This window comes from Mustelus asterias, chromosome 10 (genome assembly GCF_964213995.1).
Source record: "Mustelus asterias chromosome 10, sMusAst1.hap1.1, whole genome shotgun sequence".
In the NCBI taxonomy this organism is placed as follows: Eukaryota; Metazoa; Chordata; class Chondrichthyes; order Carcharhiniformes; family Triakidae; genus Mustelus; species Mustelus asterias.
The window spans coordinates 43,666,500-43,686,482 of record NC_135810.1 but is presented as its reverse complement, the minus strand read 5'-3'; the positions used below and the strand labels follow the sequence as shown (position 1 = coordinate 43,686,482).

General features: G+C 41.7%; 1 protein-coding gene across 1 annotated transcript in view; it reads left to right on the top strand.

Annotated features, from left to right (window-relative positions):
• The first annotated feature begins 357 nt into the window (after nt 1-357).
• Nucleotides 358-19,983, top strand: part of LOC144499566 (arginine and glutamate-rich protein 1-like) — a 54,842-nt gene continuing 35,216 nt past the window's right edge. The window contains exon 1 of the mRNA XM_078221674.1: nt 358-925. Coding sequence (XP_078077800.1) covers nt 621-925 — 305 coding nt within the window. The 5' untranslated portion in view covers nt 358-620. The remainder of the gene's footprint in view (nt 926-19,983) is intronic.

Below are 19,983 nucleotides of genomic sequence, written 5' to 3'. Positions count from 1 at the left end.
GTGGCGACTAGGGGATTTTCATAGTAACTTCATTGCAGTGTTAATGTAAGCCTTACTTGTGACTAATAAATAAACTTTAATTGGTCGGATTGCATTGGTCTTGTTTATTGTACACAGGACAGAGCTGGACAATTTTTCCAGCTTTGTCGAGTTGCTTGCCACCTTCAGTTTTCCATTTTTTGAATTGTACAGAATTGACCTCAGTTAACATCCATTTGCCTGTTTGTGTTTTTGATTTCTCTTTAGCTTTATTCAACCTCGGCAGAGCCTGGTACCCTAAGCCTCAGTTAGAAGCTGACCTGGAGCCTCCCTGACCCGAAGCCGTTCGGTAATTTCCGGAAGAGCCCGAGGCGCAGTGCACTGTGGGTGCAGATGTCGAGATCCTTTCCCATATTTACCCGGGCCGCCATTTTGTCGCTGTTTCCGCCGCGTCTCTGAGGCCTCGGGGAATCGGCGAGTTGGAAACCACCCCGGGAAGCTCGAGTGGGCAGACGGGCTCCTTCCTCGGTTCCCGGTAGCCAGTGTGGTACCATTCCGGGTCTAGACTCCTCCTCCAATCCCCTCCACACATCCCCCCCCCCCCTCCTGTCCCCGTGACCGGGGGGGCTGCGCCGGCGGCGATGGGCAGGTCTCGGAGTCGCAGCTCGTCCCGCTGCAAACACGCCAAGAGCAGCAAGCACGGCAAGCGACGGACTCGCTCCCATTCGCGCGAGAAGGAGAGGCCGCGCAAACGCTCCAAGTCCCGGGAGAAGAAGAGCCGCCGGCACGCGGCCAACCGGGAATCGCGCTCCCGCTCCCGCTGCCGGACCACCCCGGAGCGCATCGACATCTTCGGCCGCAATCTGAGCAAGAGGAGCAGCCTGGATGAGAAACAGAAGCGGGAGGAGGAGGAGAAGAAAGCCGAGCTGGAGAGGCAGCGCAAGATGTGAGTGAGGGGCATGAGGCAAGATGTGAGTGGGGGGCATGGGCAGAGCTGGGACCTCCCCTTATATTAACCGGCCGCGGCCTAGTCCGAAAGGAGGAGAAGGATGGTTCTCCTCCTTGGGCCTCGGCCTCGATTTTAAATAATTGTGGACTGGGATGGGGGGGATTCTCCATGACTTCCTTATTGGCAAGGGGCCTGTATTTGTTGAGTGGTGCAGGTGGGGACATGCCGTTGGCGGACTAATGCGATAAATTTGCAGGCCCAGGCTGATTGTGATGGTTTCTGTCTGGTTACCAATCTAAAATGGCAGCTTAGGCCCTAACCCTCTTAAGTAGACAAACAACATTCGCAGTCCCCAATTCTTGTCTTTTGACAAGAGGTCTGACTCCACCTGTGTTGGGTAAACCATTGGTAGGTAGCGCAGGAATAGATGGTGTTATGCAGCTTCTTGCTGTTTGTGGTTTACTTTGTAAGTTATTTCTGGTAATCAGTTGCAGATTATCGTTCCATAACCTTGCAGTGATTACATGAAAGCCATTAATCCTTATGTAAAGATTTCATTAATATACTGTACCATACATAAAGATTTCATTAATATACTACCAACACTGCAAGTGGATAGAAGTTTTGAGAGAGTCATTGTTCGTAAAAGATTATTTTGCACTGGTTATGGAAGGCAACATGAAGAAAAACTCAGGAGAACTGGAATAGACTCTGCCAATTGAAAGGCAAATGTAGACATTAAAAAAAACTACTATGGCTATATTCATGGCTTGATGTCCCTGGAAAGGAAGAAGGTGGTGTCAATGGGTACCATCAAGGCCTTCCATGCACTTTGGGCACCACAGGGACTGGAGTGTATTATTGACCTTTTTAATCACTTTTTGGTTTTAAGTTTCATTTGTGCTTTGTTTTTGCTTTGGGCGGTTCTCCTTGAAGGGGCTGCCCATTTTATTTTGTCCCTCGGTTCATTTAATTTAGTTTAATTAGACTCAAAAGAGTTTGGGTTGAATGGGTACGTGATTTCATGAATGTCTGGTACTCATATTGAAACCTCAAAAAATGATATACAAAATATTTATGCTAAAATAGATGTAGCAAATACAATCTTATGTATGCCCACTGCTTTAGTTACAGTCTGCAGATAGTTCCAGTTTTATATCCAGGATCTTGATGTACATGAGCTGTCGTCCTTTTGCAGGTTTGTGTGCACACTTGTGCATGCTTTTCTATTTTGGGAATAAGCCTATATCCTTTAGAGTCTAGAATAATTAAAGGTGATCTCATTGAAATGGACCGAATTCTTCAAGTTTGACTGGGTATGTGCTGGAATCTGCTGCCAGAGTGGAGGGAGGTTCGAACAAGGTATTCGAGGGAATTGAATTATCAAAAAAGAAGAATGTGCAGGGTTACAGTAAGAAAGCAGGATCATGGTACTAGGTGCCTATCTCATTCAGGGAGCCAGCGTGGATGTGACAGGCTAAATGGCCTTCACCCGTGCTGTATACAGCTCTGAGATGTTGGGCAGATTTTTGTCTAGTTGGGAACCATGAAAATTACGGCACAGTCTTTGAATAAGGAATTAATCAATGAGGACTGAGATGAGAAATTTCTTCACTCAAAGGATTGTGAATGGAGGCTAAGTTGAGTATATTCAAGATATCAAGAGATTTTTGGGCACTGAGAATCGAGGCAAATAGGGACAGTGTGGAAGGTTGAATTTGAGGTACAGTGGAGCCCTGTTGTAACGGGTCCCGATTTAGCGCAAAATCGGATATGACGCGATGAATCATTGGACCCTTTTTTTTACTATTTCCAGTTTAGTGATTTAGCGCGACCCTGATAACATTTTATGGGCCCCAACCATCGCGTTACAACGGGGCTCCACTGTATCTTGTTGAATCATGGAGCAAGCTTGTAGGACTGAGTTGCCTACCATTGCTACTATTGCTTAAGTTCTCAGTTCTGCACACTCTTAAGTTGTTCCATGACCCTATTCCTACCAAACTGTTGGCCACCTAATTACTTTTCCTGTCTTCATTGTTAGCTGCTCTCTCCAGGTACTGATTCACTTTGTGAGAAGATGATGTTATAGTAATGCCAATGGACTGGTAATCCAGAGGCCTAGGCTAATGCTCTGAGGACATGGGTTGAAATCCCACCATGGCAGCTGGTAGAATTTAAATTAAATTAAAAGTTCCGGAATTGAAAGCTAGTTTCAGTAATGGTAACCAAGAAACTATCATCGATTGTTGTAAAGACCCATCTGTTCACTAATGTCCCTGGTCTACATGTGACTCCAAACCCAGAGCAACGTGGTTTACTCTTAGTACCTTCTGAAATGACCTAGCAGAATGGGCAACAAATGCTGGCCTTGCCAGTAATGTCCCCATCCCATGAAAGAATAAATTAAAAAATCCCCTTCAAATCTGCCATCGTCATTCATCCCCTTCTCAAAACATTGACCCTTGAGCCATATGCCTTTGCAAACTATTGCCCATCTCTATCCACCCTTGCCCTTCAAGTTCTTAAGCTTCAAATTTGTGCCGATCTTTTAAAGAACAAAGAAAATTACAGCACAGGAACAGGCCCTTCGGCCCTCCAAGCCTGCACCAACCATGCTGCCCAACTTAACTAAAAACCCCTACCCTTCCGGGGACCATATCCCTCTATTCCCATCCCATTCACGTACTTGTCAAGATGCCCCTCAAAAATCACTACTGTATCCGCTTCCACTACCTCCCCCGGCAATGAGTTTCAGGCACCCACTACTCTCTGTAAAAAATCTGCCTCGTACATCTCCTTTAAACCTTGCACCTCGCACCTTAAACCTATGCCCCCTAGTAATTGACTCTAACATCCTGGGAAAAAGCTTCTGACTATCCACTCTCCATGCTTCTCATAATCTTGTAAACTTCCATCCGGTCTCCCCTCAACCTCCGTTGCTCCAGTGAGAACAAACCAAGTTTCTCCAACCTCTCCTCATACCTAATGCCCTCCATACCAGGCACCATCCTGGTAAATCTTTTCTGTACCCTCTCCAAAGCCTCCACATCCTTCTGGTATGTGGCAACCAGAATTGAACACTATATTCCAAGTGCGGCCTAACTAAGGTTCTATAAAGCTGCAACATTCTTCTCTATCCAATCATGGCCAGTATCATGCACAATTGCTTCTCTTCACACTTCCATGCCATTATCACTGGACTCCTCCCAAGTTCTCGCCTTGCCCCTCCCTCTATTTCTCATGCTGCTGCTCTGTGACATTGTCATGTTCCAAATGTACGCTGGTAAATCCCAGCTCTACCTCACCACCACCTCTCTTTCCTCCTCCACTATCTCTATTTGTCAGTGATTTCTTCACACCCAGTAAACAGAAATTTCGTGCCAATTTTTAAACTCAATACCCCGGCCGATGAAGGCAAGCATGCCGTATGCCTTCTTGACTACCTTCTCCACCTGCATTGCCACTTTCAGTGACCTGTGAACCTGTACACCCAGATCCCTTTGCCTATCAATACTCTTAAGGGTTCTGCCATTTACTGTATATTTCCTATCTGTATTAGACCTTCCAAAATGCATTACCTCACATTTGCCTTTCATGGAACATGTTTGGATCATTCCAGTTATGTTTCCAACCCTGCCACAGTTCAAACACAGCTCTTATCAAAGTCAGAAATGACATCACATGTGACTATTACTGTGGTTTATTATATCATCTTGATCTGTCAGTAGCCTTTGACACAGTTCGCCAAACTTCCAACACCACTGTTGTCCAGTTGGTTAGGACTGCCCTTGTCTGGTTCCATTCTTCTCTATCCAATCATGGCCAGTATCATGCACAATTGCTTCTCTTCACACTTCCATGCCATTATCACTGGACTCCTCCCAAGTTCTCGCCTTGCCCCTCCCTCTATTTCTCATGCTGCTGCTCTGTGACATTGTCATGTTCCAAATGTACGCTGGTAAATCCCAGCTCTACCTCACCACCACCTCTCTTTCCTCCTCCACTATCTCTATTTGTCAGTGATTTCTTCACACCCAGTAAACAGAAATTTCATGCAACAAAGTATTGGGTCCCATCACAAACTTGATTCCAAAGCTACTAGCTCCATCCCTCTCCTTGACAACTGTCTGAGAGGCTGAACTATGCTATTTACGACCTTGATGTCATATGCGACTCAGTTGAGCTGTTGACCACAATATCCCTGCCATCACCAAAACCGCTGACTTCCACCTTCATAACCATGCTTGACTCCACCCCCTTCATCTCATCGGAGCTGGAACTTTCATCCATGCATTTGTAACTTTTGGATATGATTATTCCTATGTTCTCCTGGCTGGTGTTCCACCATCCATAAACTTGAGATTATTCAAAACTCAACCTCTCACAATCCAACTTGCACCCGTTCCTTATCACCCATTACCCTCGCTGACAATGGCTGCTGGTCTGGCAATGCCTCAATTTTAACATTCTCATCCTTGTTTTCAAATCACTCTATGACCTTGCAGCTCCCTATCTTAACAGCCTCTATGGGTTGTTGAGGACTGGAGATCTCTGTGCTATTTCAATTCTGGGCTTTTGCGCATTCCTCACTTCAATCACTCCACCTTTGGCCGCTGTACTTTCATCTGCCTCAGCCCTAGATTTCAGTATTCCTTCTCTAAAGCTCTCCATGTCATTCTCCTCTTAATACATCCTTAAGAACTACCTCTTAGACCAAGCTTTTGATCATGTATCCTAATATGAGTCCCTGTTTAAGTTACATTTAATAACGCTCCTAAGAAGAACCTTGAGGTGTTACTACATTTAAGGTGCCGTGTGAATGCGGCTTGCTGTTATATACACACCCGGTATTCATTTTTTTGTTTAAAAAGCAACATTTAATACAAATTTAGCTGTTTAATCTCAGCATTTCTGCTCGCTGTATGCTGGATTTATGTTGTGTGCATTACACATGCTGAGAATCCAGACTGAAAGTAAAATAGTGTTAAGGAAAGGGGGATGTGTGCAGTAGTCTGGTAGTAAGTCTGAAAATGCCCTGGATACACATTTCCAGTGTTGCTGTTTTTAAGCTGAGCAGCTGTAAGAGGTTTTGTTGCATTGGAAGGCAACCTCACCACCTCAAGCCAGTTCTTTGGTACACCAGTCCTCTTCTCCATTACCCTGTGGTGAAAATCCCACCAAATTCATTTCTCCATCTAGTATCTCCGACTAATCAACCTGTTGCCTCCCATCTTGCTGCGTAATGTTTTTCTAAAAAATGAATCCATTGTTAATCAGAAGTGGTAACAACAAAGAAGCTTCCGGAAAGAAGGGGAGGGAATTGTGGCGATCCAGAGAGCACAATAATAATATAGGCTGAAAAAACACCCATAAAATGCACTTTTTTTAACTTCATCAACATTTAGCACGGGAAGTCTAGTTTGTTTGCACTATTTTCCTTGCGACTTTGGTGGTGAACATGTCAAGAAGAAACTTGTTATTGATACCCCGTGCTTATTATTTGGTGATGCATCTTTCTTTTCAAGCTATTTATTTACATTTATTTATTTATGTAGCTAGCTTAGGTTATTGTAATGTAAGTTTATATATGGTATCTGAACACCAAAATGATCTGAAATGCAATCAGCTCCGAGAGCTTCAGATAAAGATACTTGACCTGTAGCGTGTGAAAGTTGTCAGAGAGTTTGGCAGGCATGCAGAGACAAAGAATTAGAGAGCAAGAGAGACAATTAGACAAAATTTTTCTTTTGTTTGAATAGCCATATGGGAGACGTGTACTGTGACAATAGAAATCAGTAATTTCGGGCTGTAATTCCATTTTGGAGTACTAATGCAGGTTTTGCATAAGAGTTAAAGATGGGATGCGGAAGAAAAGATGTTTGCTTCTTAAAGACCAGTTTTCATTGACTGTGTGCTGTCTATACACTTCTCCATGAATGGCTCCTGCTGCTTCAGGGGTATTCAAACAACATTCTGTAACATTTGCTTATACTTTCAAATCTAATGCGACATCCTGCACAGTCAACAACTCTTCCCTGTAGTATAGGCCCATTGCGCTTGAAGTGTGGCTGTTAAATCAGTGGTGTCATTATAATTATTTGCCTTAAAATCAATACTGCATATTGATTTTTTCTACAATTCGAGTAGCTCCTGTAAAACTAATTTTATCCTCAAGCACTGTACAAAGCTGTTGGAATTCCTGTCTTAAGATTGGTATACGTTATGTACCAATCCTGTTCGTTATGGGGATCAAGATTGTTGGGCTGATGGGTGGTTCCAGAAATGTCCTATGAGTAGTCAAGCAACTGTCCAATCCAGGAGTGAAATTGATGATTGTGTGGACTAAGCTGTCTTCACTTTCTTTCAGAAGTATATGGATCAGATAGGTGAAAATGGAAGCAAATTTCAAGAATCAATTTGGAAACAAAGGAATATTCTGTGCATGCAAATGCAATGAGTACAAATCTGTCAGAAGTGTCTATTTGACTGCAAGTTGCGAGTTTTACTTTTCTGTTCAGCTTAAGAAAAGCTTCAACTCCCATTTACCTAGCATTACAGTACCCCTTGTCCCATGTCTAATTAACCAAAAAATGAGGAAGCAAAGAAGTAATGTCAACAGTCCACCACCTACCTCTTCTTCCTTCCATCTTCCCTATACTGCTGTTGTTGGTGTCACCAGTCATAATCTGCTGTTATTCATTCCTAGGTCATATCACATGTAGTAGAAATCAGTTGTAGGATAAAGCTCATTCCACGCTGAGTCCTTCAAGCCCATGTATTTTACGATAAACTTGGAACTGCATCCTCTGTCATGTTAATTTGATGTTTTCAAGATAATTGATCACTTCTGAGATTAGTGATCAATGCTGAACTACCAATGCAATTATGCTGCAGATTCTCAGGGGCATTCTGGGCACTTTAGCCCTATTGCCTCGTTTCCTTTCTAACCGCTTTGTTTATGAATAACGAACAAGATGTGCTTTATTCAAGGTATTTTAAATCTACTGTTTTAGTAAGAGGTGAAACATGCAGCTTTATAAAACTATCTTAAGTTCTACCGCAAGATGGATTTAACAAGCAATGATGGGAAAGTAAAATACTGGGATTGTTAGAAATAAAAAGTGCTGGTAATACTCAACAGTTCTGACAGCATCTATGGGAAGAGAAAAGTAGATAATGTTTCAGGTCTGTGTCCTTTCATCAAAACTCCATGACATTCGTATGGTGGTTTTCTTTTGGCTGTGTTCCAAAAATGACAAACAAAATAGAGATTGCCACAAAAAAGTGAAGTTTATTTCAAAACGGATATATTCTCCAAAAATCCAAATGTGTTTTAGTAGTTTTGTGAGTTCTACAGTCTCTTCAAAAGTTATATTGTTATCATATGTTATTTTAACAGCCCAGTCTTGTATAATTTCTGATGAGCTGCATCTTAGGATATTGAAGGAAGTGGCGACAGAGATAGTGGATGCATCTTCCAAGAATCCTTAAATTCTGGAAGAGTCTCAGGATTGGAAAACTGCCAGTGTAATGCCCTTATTCAAACAGGGAGACAGACAAAAAAAGCTAACTATAATGTGAAAGGCCTTTATATAGGATGCAATAACAGAGCATTTAAAAATACATAATATAATCAAATATAGCTTCATGAAGGGAAAATCATGCCTGACAAATTCATTAGAATTCTTTGAGGTGGTAATGAACAGGGTAGATAAAAGAGAACAAAGCACTCAATAAAGTACTATACAAAAGGTTACTTAATAAAATAAGAGCCCATGATGTTGGGGGTGATATATTAGCATGGGTAGTGGATTGGGTAACTAATAGAAGACAGTTGCGATCAGGATGGCATTCTGTAACTAATGGTGTGCCACAGGGATCCATGCTGGACCACAGTTATTTACAGTACATATTAACTTGGACGAGGGAAGTGAATATACTATTACCAAATTTGCAGGTTACGTGCAAAATAGGTGGGAAGACGAGTGGTGAGGATGACAGTTTGCAGAGGGACATAGACAGGCTAAGTGAGTTGGCAAAAACTTGGCAGATGGACTATTGTAGGAAAATGTCAAGTTATGCACTTTGGTAGGAAGAATAAAGGAGCTGAATATTATTTAAACCGAGAAAGCTGCAGCACAGAGGGATTTGTAGGTATTTGTTCATAAGCACAAAAAACTAGCATACAAGTTCAGCAGGTAATAGGGGAGGCAAATAGAATGTTGGCCTTTATTCAAAGGGAATGGAATATAAAAATAGGGAAGTCTTCTATAAAAGTATGCAAGGCATTAGTTAGACTACGCCTAGATACTGTGAAAAATTTTGATCCCCTTAGTTAAGATCTAGAGGCAGTCCCGAGAAGGTTCACTTGGTTGATCCTGGGTGTGGAGGGATTTTTCTATTGGGGCGGTTGAGTAGGTTGGGCATGTACTCATTGGAGTTTAAAAGAATGACTGGCAATATTATTCAAACATATAGGAGCGAGGTGGCTTGACAGAGTAGATGCTGAGAGGTTGTTTCCTCTTGTGGTATAGGATCAGATCTTTGAATAAGGGGTCACCCATTTAAGACAAGAGTTGAGTATTTTCTTCTGAGGATAGTGAATCTGTAGAATTCTTTACTGCACAGGACTGTAGAGACTGGGTCATTATGTATGTTCAAGACTGAGATTTTTTTTAATCAGTAAGGAAATTGAGGATTATGGAAATCAGGTGGAAAAGTGGAGTTGAGGATTACCATATCAGTCATGATCTAATTGAATGGTGGCGCAGACTCATTGGGATGAATGGCTGTCTGCTCCTCTGTCTTATTGTTAAGGCTTTGGATGTTAAACAAGTTAGGAAGCACAATATGGCAAAGAGAAGGTGCACATTGCTTGTGAGCATATTTCAAACTTCCAGTGTTTTTTGTCATCTTTTACTGACCATATGTAAATATACATATGCAATAAAAGACATGAAGAATTATATTATATTTGAACATTATCTAACTCCCTCCATTTTCTTCTCTTACCATTCCTTCCCTCCATGAAGATGCAACTTTTGCTGGAGAGCAGCAACTATGTTTTTTGGTAACTAATGGAACAAGTCATAAAAGTTGACTGCCCTCCTTTCAAATGCAGTTCGAATGGGGATTACTGAACAATGGTCAGGGCTGAAAATCTTTCTTCCTTCACCCAGGAAGTTAGAGAGTGTTGTGATGAATCTCATTGCTACCTTAGGATGAGTGGTAAGTTTGGGACTTATTGGTCTGTTTAACTTGGATTAACTGCAGGGTGTATTTTTATACTGAACTATATGAATGTCATGAAATTTATGAAACTAAAAAATTCAGTAAATTGGTTCTGGAGACCGAGTAAACTTGTGTGGGCACTTTTGTCTCAAAATGAGAATAGCATTGAAAGCACTTTGTGATCAATATAGAGGGAATCAACCATCAACAGTTTCCCATTCAGTTGTGTGAAAATTTAGAACTTTGAAGCAGTTGTCCTTTTCCTGTATGTTGCCCTCGAACTTGGGTCAACTGATGCTATGGACCAAAACACTCAAACTCTTGAGTTATGTACAACAAAGGTCTTTATTGGACTGTACCAAGTTACTATAAAATTACACCAGGCATCAAACTTCGTTACACACAAAGTATTTAACTTTGCGTATAGGGATAGGGATGTTTTGCTGCAATTGTACAGGGCATTGGTGAGACCATGTCTGGAGTTGTGTGCTGTTTTGGTGTCCTTATCTGAGGAAGGATGTCCTTACTATAGAGGGAGTACAGTAAAAGTTTTACCAGGCTGATTCCTGGGATGGCAGGTCTGTTATATGAGGAGAATCACAGAATCACAGAAACCCTACAGTGCAGAAGGAGGCCATTCGGCCCATCGAGTCTGCACCGACCACAATCTGAATGGGAAACTGTTGATGGTTGATTCCCTCTATATTGATCACAAAGTGCTTTCAATGCTATTCTCATTTTGATACAAAAGTTCCCACACAAGTTTACTCGGTCTCCAGAACCAATTTACTGAATTTTTTAGTTTCATAAATTTCATGACATTCATATAGTTCAGTATAAAAATACACCCTGCAGTTAATCCAAGTTAAACAGACCAATAAGTCCCAAACTTACCACTCATCCTAAGGTAGCAATGAGATTCATTACAACACTGGGGCGGCACGGTAGCACAGTGGTTAGCACTGCTGCTTCACAGCTCCAGGGTCCCGGGTTCGATTCCCGGCTCGGGTCACTGTCTGTGTGGAGTTTGCACATTCTCCTCGTGTCTGCGTGGGTTTCCTCCGGGTGTTCCGGTTTCCTCCCACAGTCCAAAGATGTGCGGGTTAGGTTGATTGGCCAGGTTAAAAAAAAATTGCCCCTTAGAGTCCTGGGATGTGTAGGTTAGCGGGTAAAAATATGTGGGGATAGGGCCTGGGTGGGATTGTGGTCGGTGCAGACTCGATGGGCCAAATGGCCTCCTTCTGCACTGTAGGGTTTCTATGATTTCTATGACTCTCTAACTTCCTGGGTGAAGGAAGAAAGATTTTCAGCCCTGACCATTGTTCAGTAATCCCCATTCGAACTGCATTTGAAAGGAGGGCACAGTCAACTTTTATGACTTGTTCCATTAGTTACCAAAAAACATAGTTGCTGCTCTCCAGCAAAAGTTGCATCTTCATGGAGGGAAGGAATGGTAAGAAAAGAAAATGGAGGGAGTTAGATAATGTTCAAATATAATATAATTCTTCATGTCTTTTATTGCATATGTATATTTACATATGGTCAGTAAAAGATGACAAAAAACACTGGAAGTTTGAAATATGCTCACAAGCAATGTGCACCTTCTCTTTGCCATATTGTGCTTCCTAACTTGTTTAACATCCAAAGCCTTAACAATAAGACAGAGGAGCAGACTAAGTCGGTTAGGATTATATTCATTGGAGTTAGAAGAGAGAGAGGGGATCTTATAAAATGCTAACAGAGTTAGACAGGGCAGATTCAGAAAGAATGTTTCCAATGGTGGGGGAGTCCAGAACTAGGGGTCGTAGTTTGAGGATAAGGGGTAAACCTTTTAGAACTGAGGTGAGGAGAAATTTCTTCACCCAGATGGTGGTGAATGTGTGGAATTCTCTACCACAGAATGTAGTTGAGGCCAAAACGTTATGTGATTTGAAGAAGAAATGATATATAGCTCATGGGGCTAAAGGGGTCAAGGGATATGGGAGGAAGGGGGATCAGGATATTGAATTCGATCAGCCATGATCAAAATGAATGGCAGTGCAGGCTGGGTGGGCTGAATGGCCTACTCCTAGTTTCTATGTTACTCTGTCTTTACTTCATTACACACACTGACTAACCTCCGACTTTGTTACACACAAAGTAACTAACCTCTGACCTCCGTTATACACAAATATTCAAAAGGTATCAAAACTTCACAAAATATGCAAACTCATGAATTGGATTTAGAAATGCTACCCATGGTGAGGTGAACTGATTCTTGCTAGTGAATTTTGTTCCGATGTCTCCAAGTCCCAGACTTGGGGTCTTGCTTCTACCGTGGTTAATCTTGGGTTACTGCTGCCGTTGTCTCTCCTCCTCATAGATCCTGCTGGCACTGCTTCCAGTCATGTACTCCAAAGACAGACACTAATCAATTACTGTCTTTCTGGTCATGAATACTGAGAATCGTGCCTCTGTCGTGGGTTCATAATTGTCTCAGGAACACAACACACAGGAATCTGTATTCAATCACTGTCTGTCCAAGGCATAGCAACAGCCATTGTACAATCAATTCCCATGTTTGTTCCATAACTGCACAGCTTGTTCTTTGCTGCTCCCACAGTCCTTAGCCTGATACTGAGTTAGCTCTTTTAACCATCAGGCTTTGCTGGTGTATTTATGAATACTCATCAGGCTACATATGTCTACACCATTTCACTTCTTTGTATATGCTGGATAAGTTCCACTGCAATATGACAATCAAATGAGGAAGGGATTCCTTGTCATTCAAACTAATGCAAGGTTTGTCTATGCTTAACTCTAGACAGGTATATGCAGGCCTTGAGCTGTTGGAGTAATTATTCTAGTGATTTTAGACATTGTCTGTAAAGGATGTGTTAAGAATACTATAACTATCTAGCTATGTTCATTGATCTGAAGCGGTTGTAACCACAACTACATGGTTGGGTTTTTGTATGACACAAGCTTCCCAGTAGGAAAGTGTGTCCATTTCTTGGAGCCTGTGGTGGTGAGCACAACCTATTTTTATTAGGGAGATAGGCTATAACTTCAAACAATTCGCTCATGGCAGCAAATCAGTGAACAGATACTGCCACCTGAATGTAGATGCACAATTTGTTGTTTAGGGTACAGGATTTCTTCTTGAACTTTTCTGAATACTTTGCTGGCCTGATAGTATTACTGAAGCCACATTCCTTAACAACAGGATTCAAGAACATTTTAACCTGAAGTTTGAGAAAATAAAATTTTTCTGATTCTTGTATCTATCACAAGTCTGGTGTTTTCTTTACCTCTTTCTTGTGCTTGCTGTTTTGAATAAATGGCACCTCTTACAAGATGCATGCAGTTCTTTTAGTTACAGAGTGCTAATAATTCTTCCGCCTGCTTCCAGGAATGCTCACTATCAATGAAAAAAAAATCACTTATAAATGAAAAATCTTACTCACTGATGATGAGTAAAAAAGATAATGGGAACTGTGGTGTTAGTAATTCCTGAGGCAGATTCCTGTGGGGAAAAGGAGCTCCTCTGCGCTGAGTTGCAGGTATCAGCCCAGCATCTTCCATTAAAACCATTGAGATAGGTGGCAAATCTTATTCACACAACCCCATCAGCAGATCATCCATTTTAGAGGTAAGCAGTTGCTTCTGTCTATGTAACATTGTGTAGAAATTACAACACAAAAATAGACCAAGCGACGAACCACATTATTAGAACAAGCACCAATACTAATTCCACAGACCTGCCATCATACCATATTCTTTAATTTCCTTTTCTTTTAAACCCATTCCCATTTAACCTTAAAATATTGGCATGGTTTCTTCTTCAATCAACCAACTCTAATAATGCATTCCACAGTTTCGCCACCTTCTGCTTTTAAAGAAGCTTTTCTTCATCTCTCAGTCATGAATTTTAGTTTTGTGGTGTCTCACCTTGGTTATTCTGGTGTTTTCCTCCATCTGCTGTATATGGGCATGTGCTCCTTTGCTGTTTGTATCTGTACCAAGTTGCAGTTACCCATTATGCTCACTGACTAAATGTTGCTTCTGATCTGGCAGTACATCAACTTAAAATTCTCATCCTTGTTTTCAAATCTTTCCTTGACCTTGCCTTTCCTTATCTCTATAACTTCCTTCAGCCTTTCAGCGCTCCAAAATATCTGCCCTTCTCTTAATCTGACCTTTTGTGCTTCCTTGACCACCATTGGTGACTGTGCCTTCGACTACCTAGACTCTAATTTTGGGATATCATCTCAATCTCTCGGCCTCTACCTTTCACCTCATTAAGATTCTCCTTAAAACCTCTCTCCTTGACCTCCATGTCAATTGTTTTGATCACTTGAAGTGCCATGGAATGTTAAAGGTGTTAGATAAATGAAAGTTATTAATTGCCTTACATTTAATCTTTTATCTAAATCCTCTCCTTTGCAATTCCTCAGCCACTGGAAACAGTTTCTATTCCGTTCCTCTTGTAATTTTTATTTTATATTAAACTTCTACCAAATTACCAAACAGTCTAAGTTTTCAGCTCATTTCTTGTATCCAATTAGAGTCATAGAATCCCTACCATGCAGAAGGAGGTCATTTGAGTCTGCACTGACAGCAATCCCATACAGGCCCTATCCCCATAGGCCAACATATTTACCCCTGACACTAAGTGGCAATTTACCATGGCCAGTCAACATAACTTTGGGGTGTGGGAGGAAACTGGAGCACCCCCGGAGGAAATCCACACACACTGGGAGAACGTGCAAACTCCACACAGTCACCCAAGGCTGGAATTGAATCTGGGTCCCTGACGCTATGATGCAGCAGTGCTAACCACTGTGCCACCGCGCTGCCCATATTTCTTCCCAGCAGGCTGTATCAAAGTAAAATTGCACTGCACTCTCACCTCAATATTCTTCAAGAATTCAATGTGAATAAGTGGAGCCCAAAACCTCTGGTCCAACTGTTGTCTTACAAATATATCACACAAGTTCACCATTGCCTGTTGACTTTTATATTCTACACCTCTTGCCATGAAACCCAGTATTTCATTAGTTTTTTATGGCCTTACTTACCTGATATGCTCCTTCTTGTGAACATCAACCCTCAAATCCCTTGGCTTTTCCACACCGCTTAGCCATCTCCAATTAAAAGCAGTGATATTAATTTGATTATCAAAACATCCCGCCTTAATGCCACTTTACCATTCCCCACCATCTTAATAATACGTGGCAAGCGAGAGCGATCACTAAGAGATTGAGTTTGTACATCGAAGTGCTACTCTGTATGCTGGGTGAAATTGGAAAATAAACTTGATTAGGGCCACTGATTCAATACCCTCCCCCGAAGCATCCGTACCACACTTGAACCGTTACACACCGCATCTGGAATCTTCATGCGTGGGGATAGAGACAGGAACATGCCTGCATCAGGAGCAACACAGCACTATGACAGAAAGTTGTTGTACCCACCTTGACACCTCTGGACGTCTTAGGGCTGTCTTGTGCACTCATTAGCAATCTTGTTTGCTGGCATAATTTTCCACTGGCGTGAGGCAAGGTTGAAAGGCCTGATGGAATCCAGCGGGCAGCTGCTTTAATAAGTATTCATAAGATGCAAAGTAAGGTAAATAGTGTTTGTTCAACTGCAAGCAGGAATGGCAACTCGCCATTGGGAGAACTGCAATATGATTTTAAATTGGCCGGTTTTTGAATTTTTGGCTCCCGCAAAATTACTCACGCCCATCTGCCTAACATAATGGCTGGAACTACTATGTTTTAGAGTTTCTGATGTATATGGTTGTACTATTGTTTTGGGAAAATACAGATTGTTCTTTCAAGTGCAGTTTTTTTTCATGTTCCCACAGCTACTTTGGCGACACTTCTTCACACCCTGCTTCCTGTGAGGATTCCACTACCCTAGTTCTTCTGTCTATCTTGCATTTGATATATCTTCAGTTGAGGATCCCCAACCACCATGGTTGACAGGGCACTCTGCCATCTCTTATCCATTTCACACATTTCTGTTTTCACCCAAAAACCTCAGATACAAATGTGATAGGATTTCCCTGGTCCTCTCACCTTCCACTCCACCAGCCTCCATATTCAATTAATCGTCCACCACCATTGTCATCAGGCATAGTCAACGTTGTTTTACCAATTTATCAAGAGTTTTTTGATGGTCTAACGAGTAGGAGATAAAAAAGGGAACCAAGTACTATACTTGGATTTTCAAAAGACATTTTGAAATTCTCCCAACCAGCCTCTAGCAAGTTTGGTGGCAGATGGGCGTGGTTAATTTGGCCAAAAATTCAAAAAACGGCCAATTTAAAATCATATTGCAGTTCTCCCAATGGAGCGTTGCCATTCCTGCTTGCAGTTGTACAAACACTATTTACATTACTTTGCATCTTATGAATACTCATTAAAACAGCTGCCCACTGGCATCCCACCAGGCCTTTCAACCTTGCCTCACGCCAGTGGAAAATTATGCCAGCATCAAACAAGATTGCTAATGAGTGCACAAGACAGTCCAAAGACATCCAGAGACGTCAAGGTGGGTACAACAACTTTCTGTCATAGTGCTGTGTTGCTCCTGATGCAGGCTCTATCTCCATGCATGAAAATTCCAGATGCGGTGCGTAGAAGTTCAAGTGAAGTACGGATGCTTGGGGAGAGGGTATTGAATCAAGAAACATACTTCCTCGAGGCTGCTGGTCTGTCTTCTTTGGGTTGCTGATATTCTGCACAATCTGGTGAAGGCAGAGCATGATATGATGGATAATTAAATACAGTGCCAGGATCTTCAAACCCATCAGCCAAGGGCAGGTGGACAAATCAACTGCTGGCCTGCCTGGAGAATCGGAGGGGAACTTGCTTGTGCATGATTAATGACCTTCCAAGCAAAGAATCTGACATGGGATCCCACTATTCTGGTCGGTGGGACAGGCACTGCCAGCCACCGCACTGCAAATCCATGGGATGAATTTTGCCCAAAAAGATATCACAGTTTAACATGCAAGACAGATGGAGGATTGGTTAATGGACAGAAAGATTAGGAACAAATCAGGCATTTTTAAGTTGCCAAGCTGTAACTAACCAGGGGGTACAAAGATTGATGTTGAGGCCTCTGCTTTTTACAATCTATATAAATGACTTGGACAAGGAGACAGAACATGCTTTGGTATTTAGTGTGCATAGATAAGACTTCCTTAATAATAGATTCCCAAAAGTTGATATCAGGTGAACTGCCTGTTTTCTCCCTCCTTTCTTGAATAGCAGTGTTATATTTGTGAACTTGCAGTCTGGTAGATTCCAAGGAATTTTTGGAAGTCATAAAAAGTGCAGTTGATATTTCTGCAATTACTTTAGAATCCAGAGTGTTGGGATTTATTGGGAATTTCCTGGGGATTTGTTGGCTTGTCCCTTCAGTTTTTCTAATTTTTTTTCTCTGCTGATATTTCTTTTAAATTTCATCTTGGTTCTCTCTTTATTTCTGGTTTGTAATTTATTCCTTCTACTGTGAAGACATGCAATTTAGAACCCATAATGGACTCCTACCATTGCTTTCTGACCCTTGTTACACCTACTCTCCACTGATCACTTCCTGATCTTCTGAGACAAGATCCTTTCTTACTATTGTCCTTGTGTTATGCTTTGCTATAAAGGTAACTCTTCTTTTCCCAGTCTACTTCTCCTTCTCAAATGTTGTATACTTGGAATATTTATTTCCCAATATTGGTCACTTTGTAGTCATGTCTCCTCTAATGGCAATAAGATTTAAGCAATTTGTCTCTGTTTGTTCCACCAGTTCATCTAATTACAAATGTTTCATGCATTCAGATAAAGAGCTTTTTTATTTCTATTCCTTACATTGACTTTAGTTGTTGATTCATTATTGCCATTAATCTGTTTGATCCTTCCTGTCCCATTCTGCCTGTCTTTGCTCAGATTGTTATACATTCCGTTGTCTAGACTTTTTTTCACATTTCTAACACTTCCTCCTCCCCACCCACCACTCTTCGTTTACAGCCCTATCCACAGCTCAGATTGTACAATTCAACAGAACACTGATCTAACCCAGTTTAAATGGAACCCATTCCAACTGAAACTTATTTCTCCAGTGCTTGTTCCAATGTCTCATGGGTCAAAATGTCTCATGGATCAAAACCTCTTTGTCTATCTCCACTCTTTGAATCATGTGTTTAATTTTTTAATCTGCTTGCCTTTAGCTAGTTTGCATGCAGTTAAGCTAGTAATCCAGAGATTGTTACATTTCTGGTTTTGCTTTTATTTTGGTCCCTATCTCCTCAAGTTCTCAGCAGAACATCATTCCTAATTCTTAACACTGTTGTTAGTTCATATTGAGCCACAACAACTGGACCGTCCTCTCACTCTTGCATTCATCTCCAAATTTAAGGAGATGTTTTTAACCCTGACACCAGACAGGCAAAACAACGTTCAGAATTTGATGAAAGGTTATCAACCTTAAAAGTCAACTCTATTTGTCTCCAGATATGCTGCCTGACCTTTGTACGTCTAACATTTTCTGCTTTTACTTCAAAACTCCCAATCACAGTTGCAGAGAACAGTATCTGTCACTTACCTACACTATCCCATGTCACTGCCACGTTTCTTTCTATCCTCCCACTTGAATGGTTTCCTGCACCATGTTGCCATGGCCAGTTTTCCCATCCACTCTGCAGTCCTTGTTTTTATCCACACAGGTAGCAAATATCTCGCACCTGTCAGTTAAAGTCAAAGGTTGAGGCTCCATCATCATTGCATCCTGTATCCATACCTACCTGATTTTCACTCACACCCTGCAGTCTCTAACCATTGACTAATTCTAAAGTTTTATTTAACCAAATAAATGTGACTGCTTACTGGAAGTTCAAGTAAATCTCCTTGATGCTTTACAATGTCTGCAACTTAGACTCCAGTGCAACATCTCTGAACTGTGATTGCTCAAGCAATGGGACTTGGAGCAGAAATGGCAGTCATAGAACATAGAACAGTGCAGCACAGTACAGGCCCTTCGGCCCTCAATATTGTGCCGAGCTTTGTCCAAAACCAAGATCAAGCTATCCCACTTCCTATCATTCTGGTGTGCTCCATGTGCCTATCCAATAATCGCTTGAAATTTCGTAAAGTGTCTGACTCCACTATCACAGCAGGCAGTCCATTCCACACCCCAACCACTCTCTGAGTAAAGAACCTACCTCGTACAGCCCTCCTATATCTCCCACCATGAACCTTATAGTTATGCCCCCTAGTAACAGCTACATTCACCTGAGGAAATAGTCTCTGAACGTCCACTCTATCCATCCCCTTTATCATCTTATAAACCCCTATTAAGTCGCCTCTCATCCTCCTCCGCTCTAAAGAGAAAAGCCCTAGCTCCCTCAACCTTTCCTCATAAGACCTACCCTCCAAACCAGGCAGCAACCTGGTAAATCTCCTCTGCACTCTCTCAGTCTAGGAATGCAATGCCTCTGCAAACTTCCACATGCTGCAGTTGCAGCATGCCATCTGCCATGTCTGTCAACTATGTGTATTTACTTATTTGATTAGTTAATTAGTTAATTTAATAAAGTGATGGGAAGTTACAGTTTCCTAATTTGAGGCAGAAGAAAAATACTCAGCAAGCTGCTGGATGTAAAACAAAACAAGTAAACAGCACCCTTTCACCCTCTGCACGAAATTCCCACTTGTACCAAAATCCTGACATGCTATTTACGAAGTACTCCGTTCATGAACATTGTGTAATAGCAGAAACTCAGTAGTCTCAACCGTAACTGCACACCGATTGGCTGTGACCTGATTTGGGATATTTTG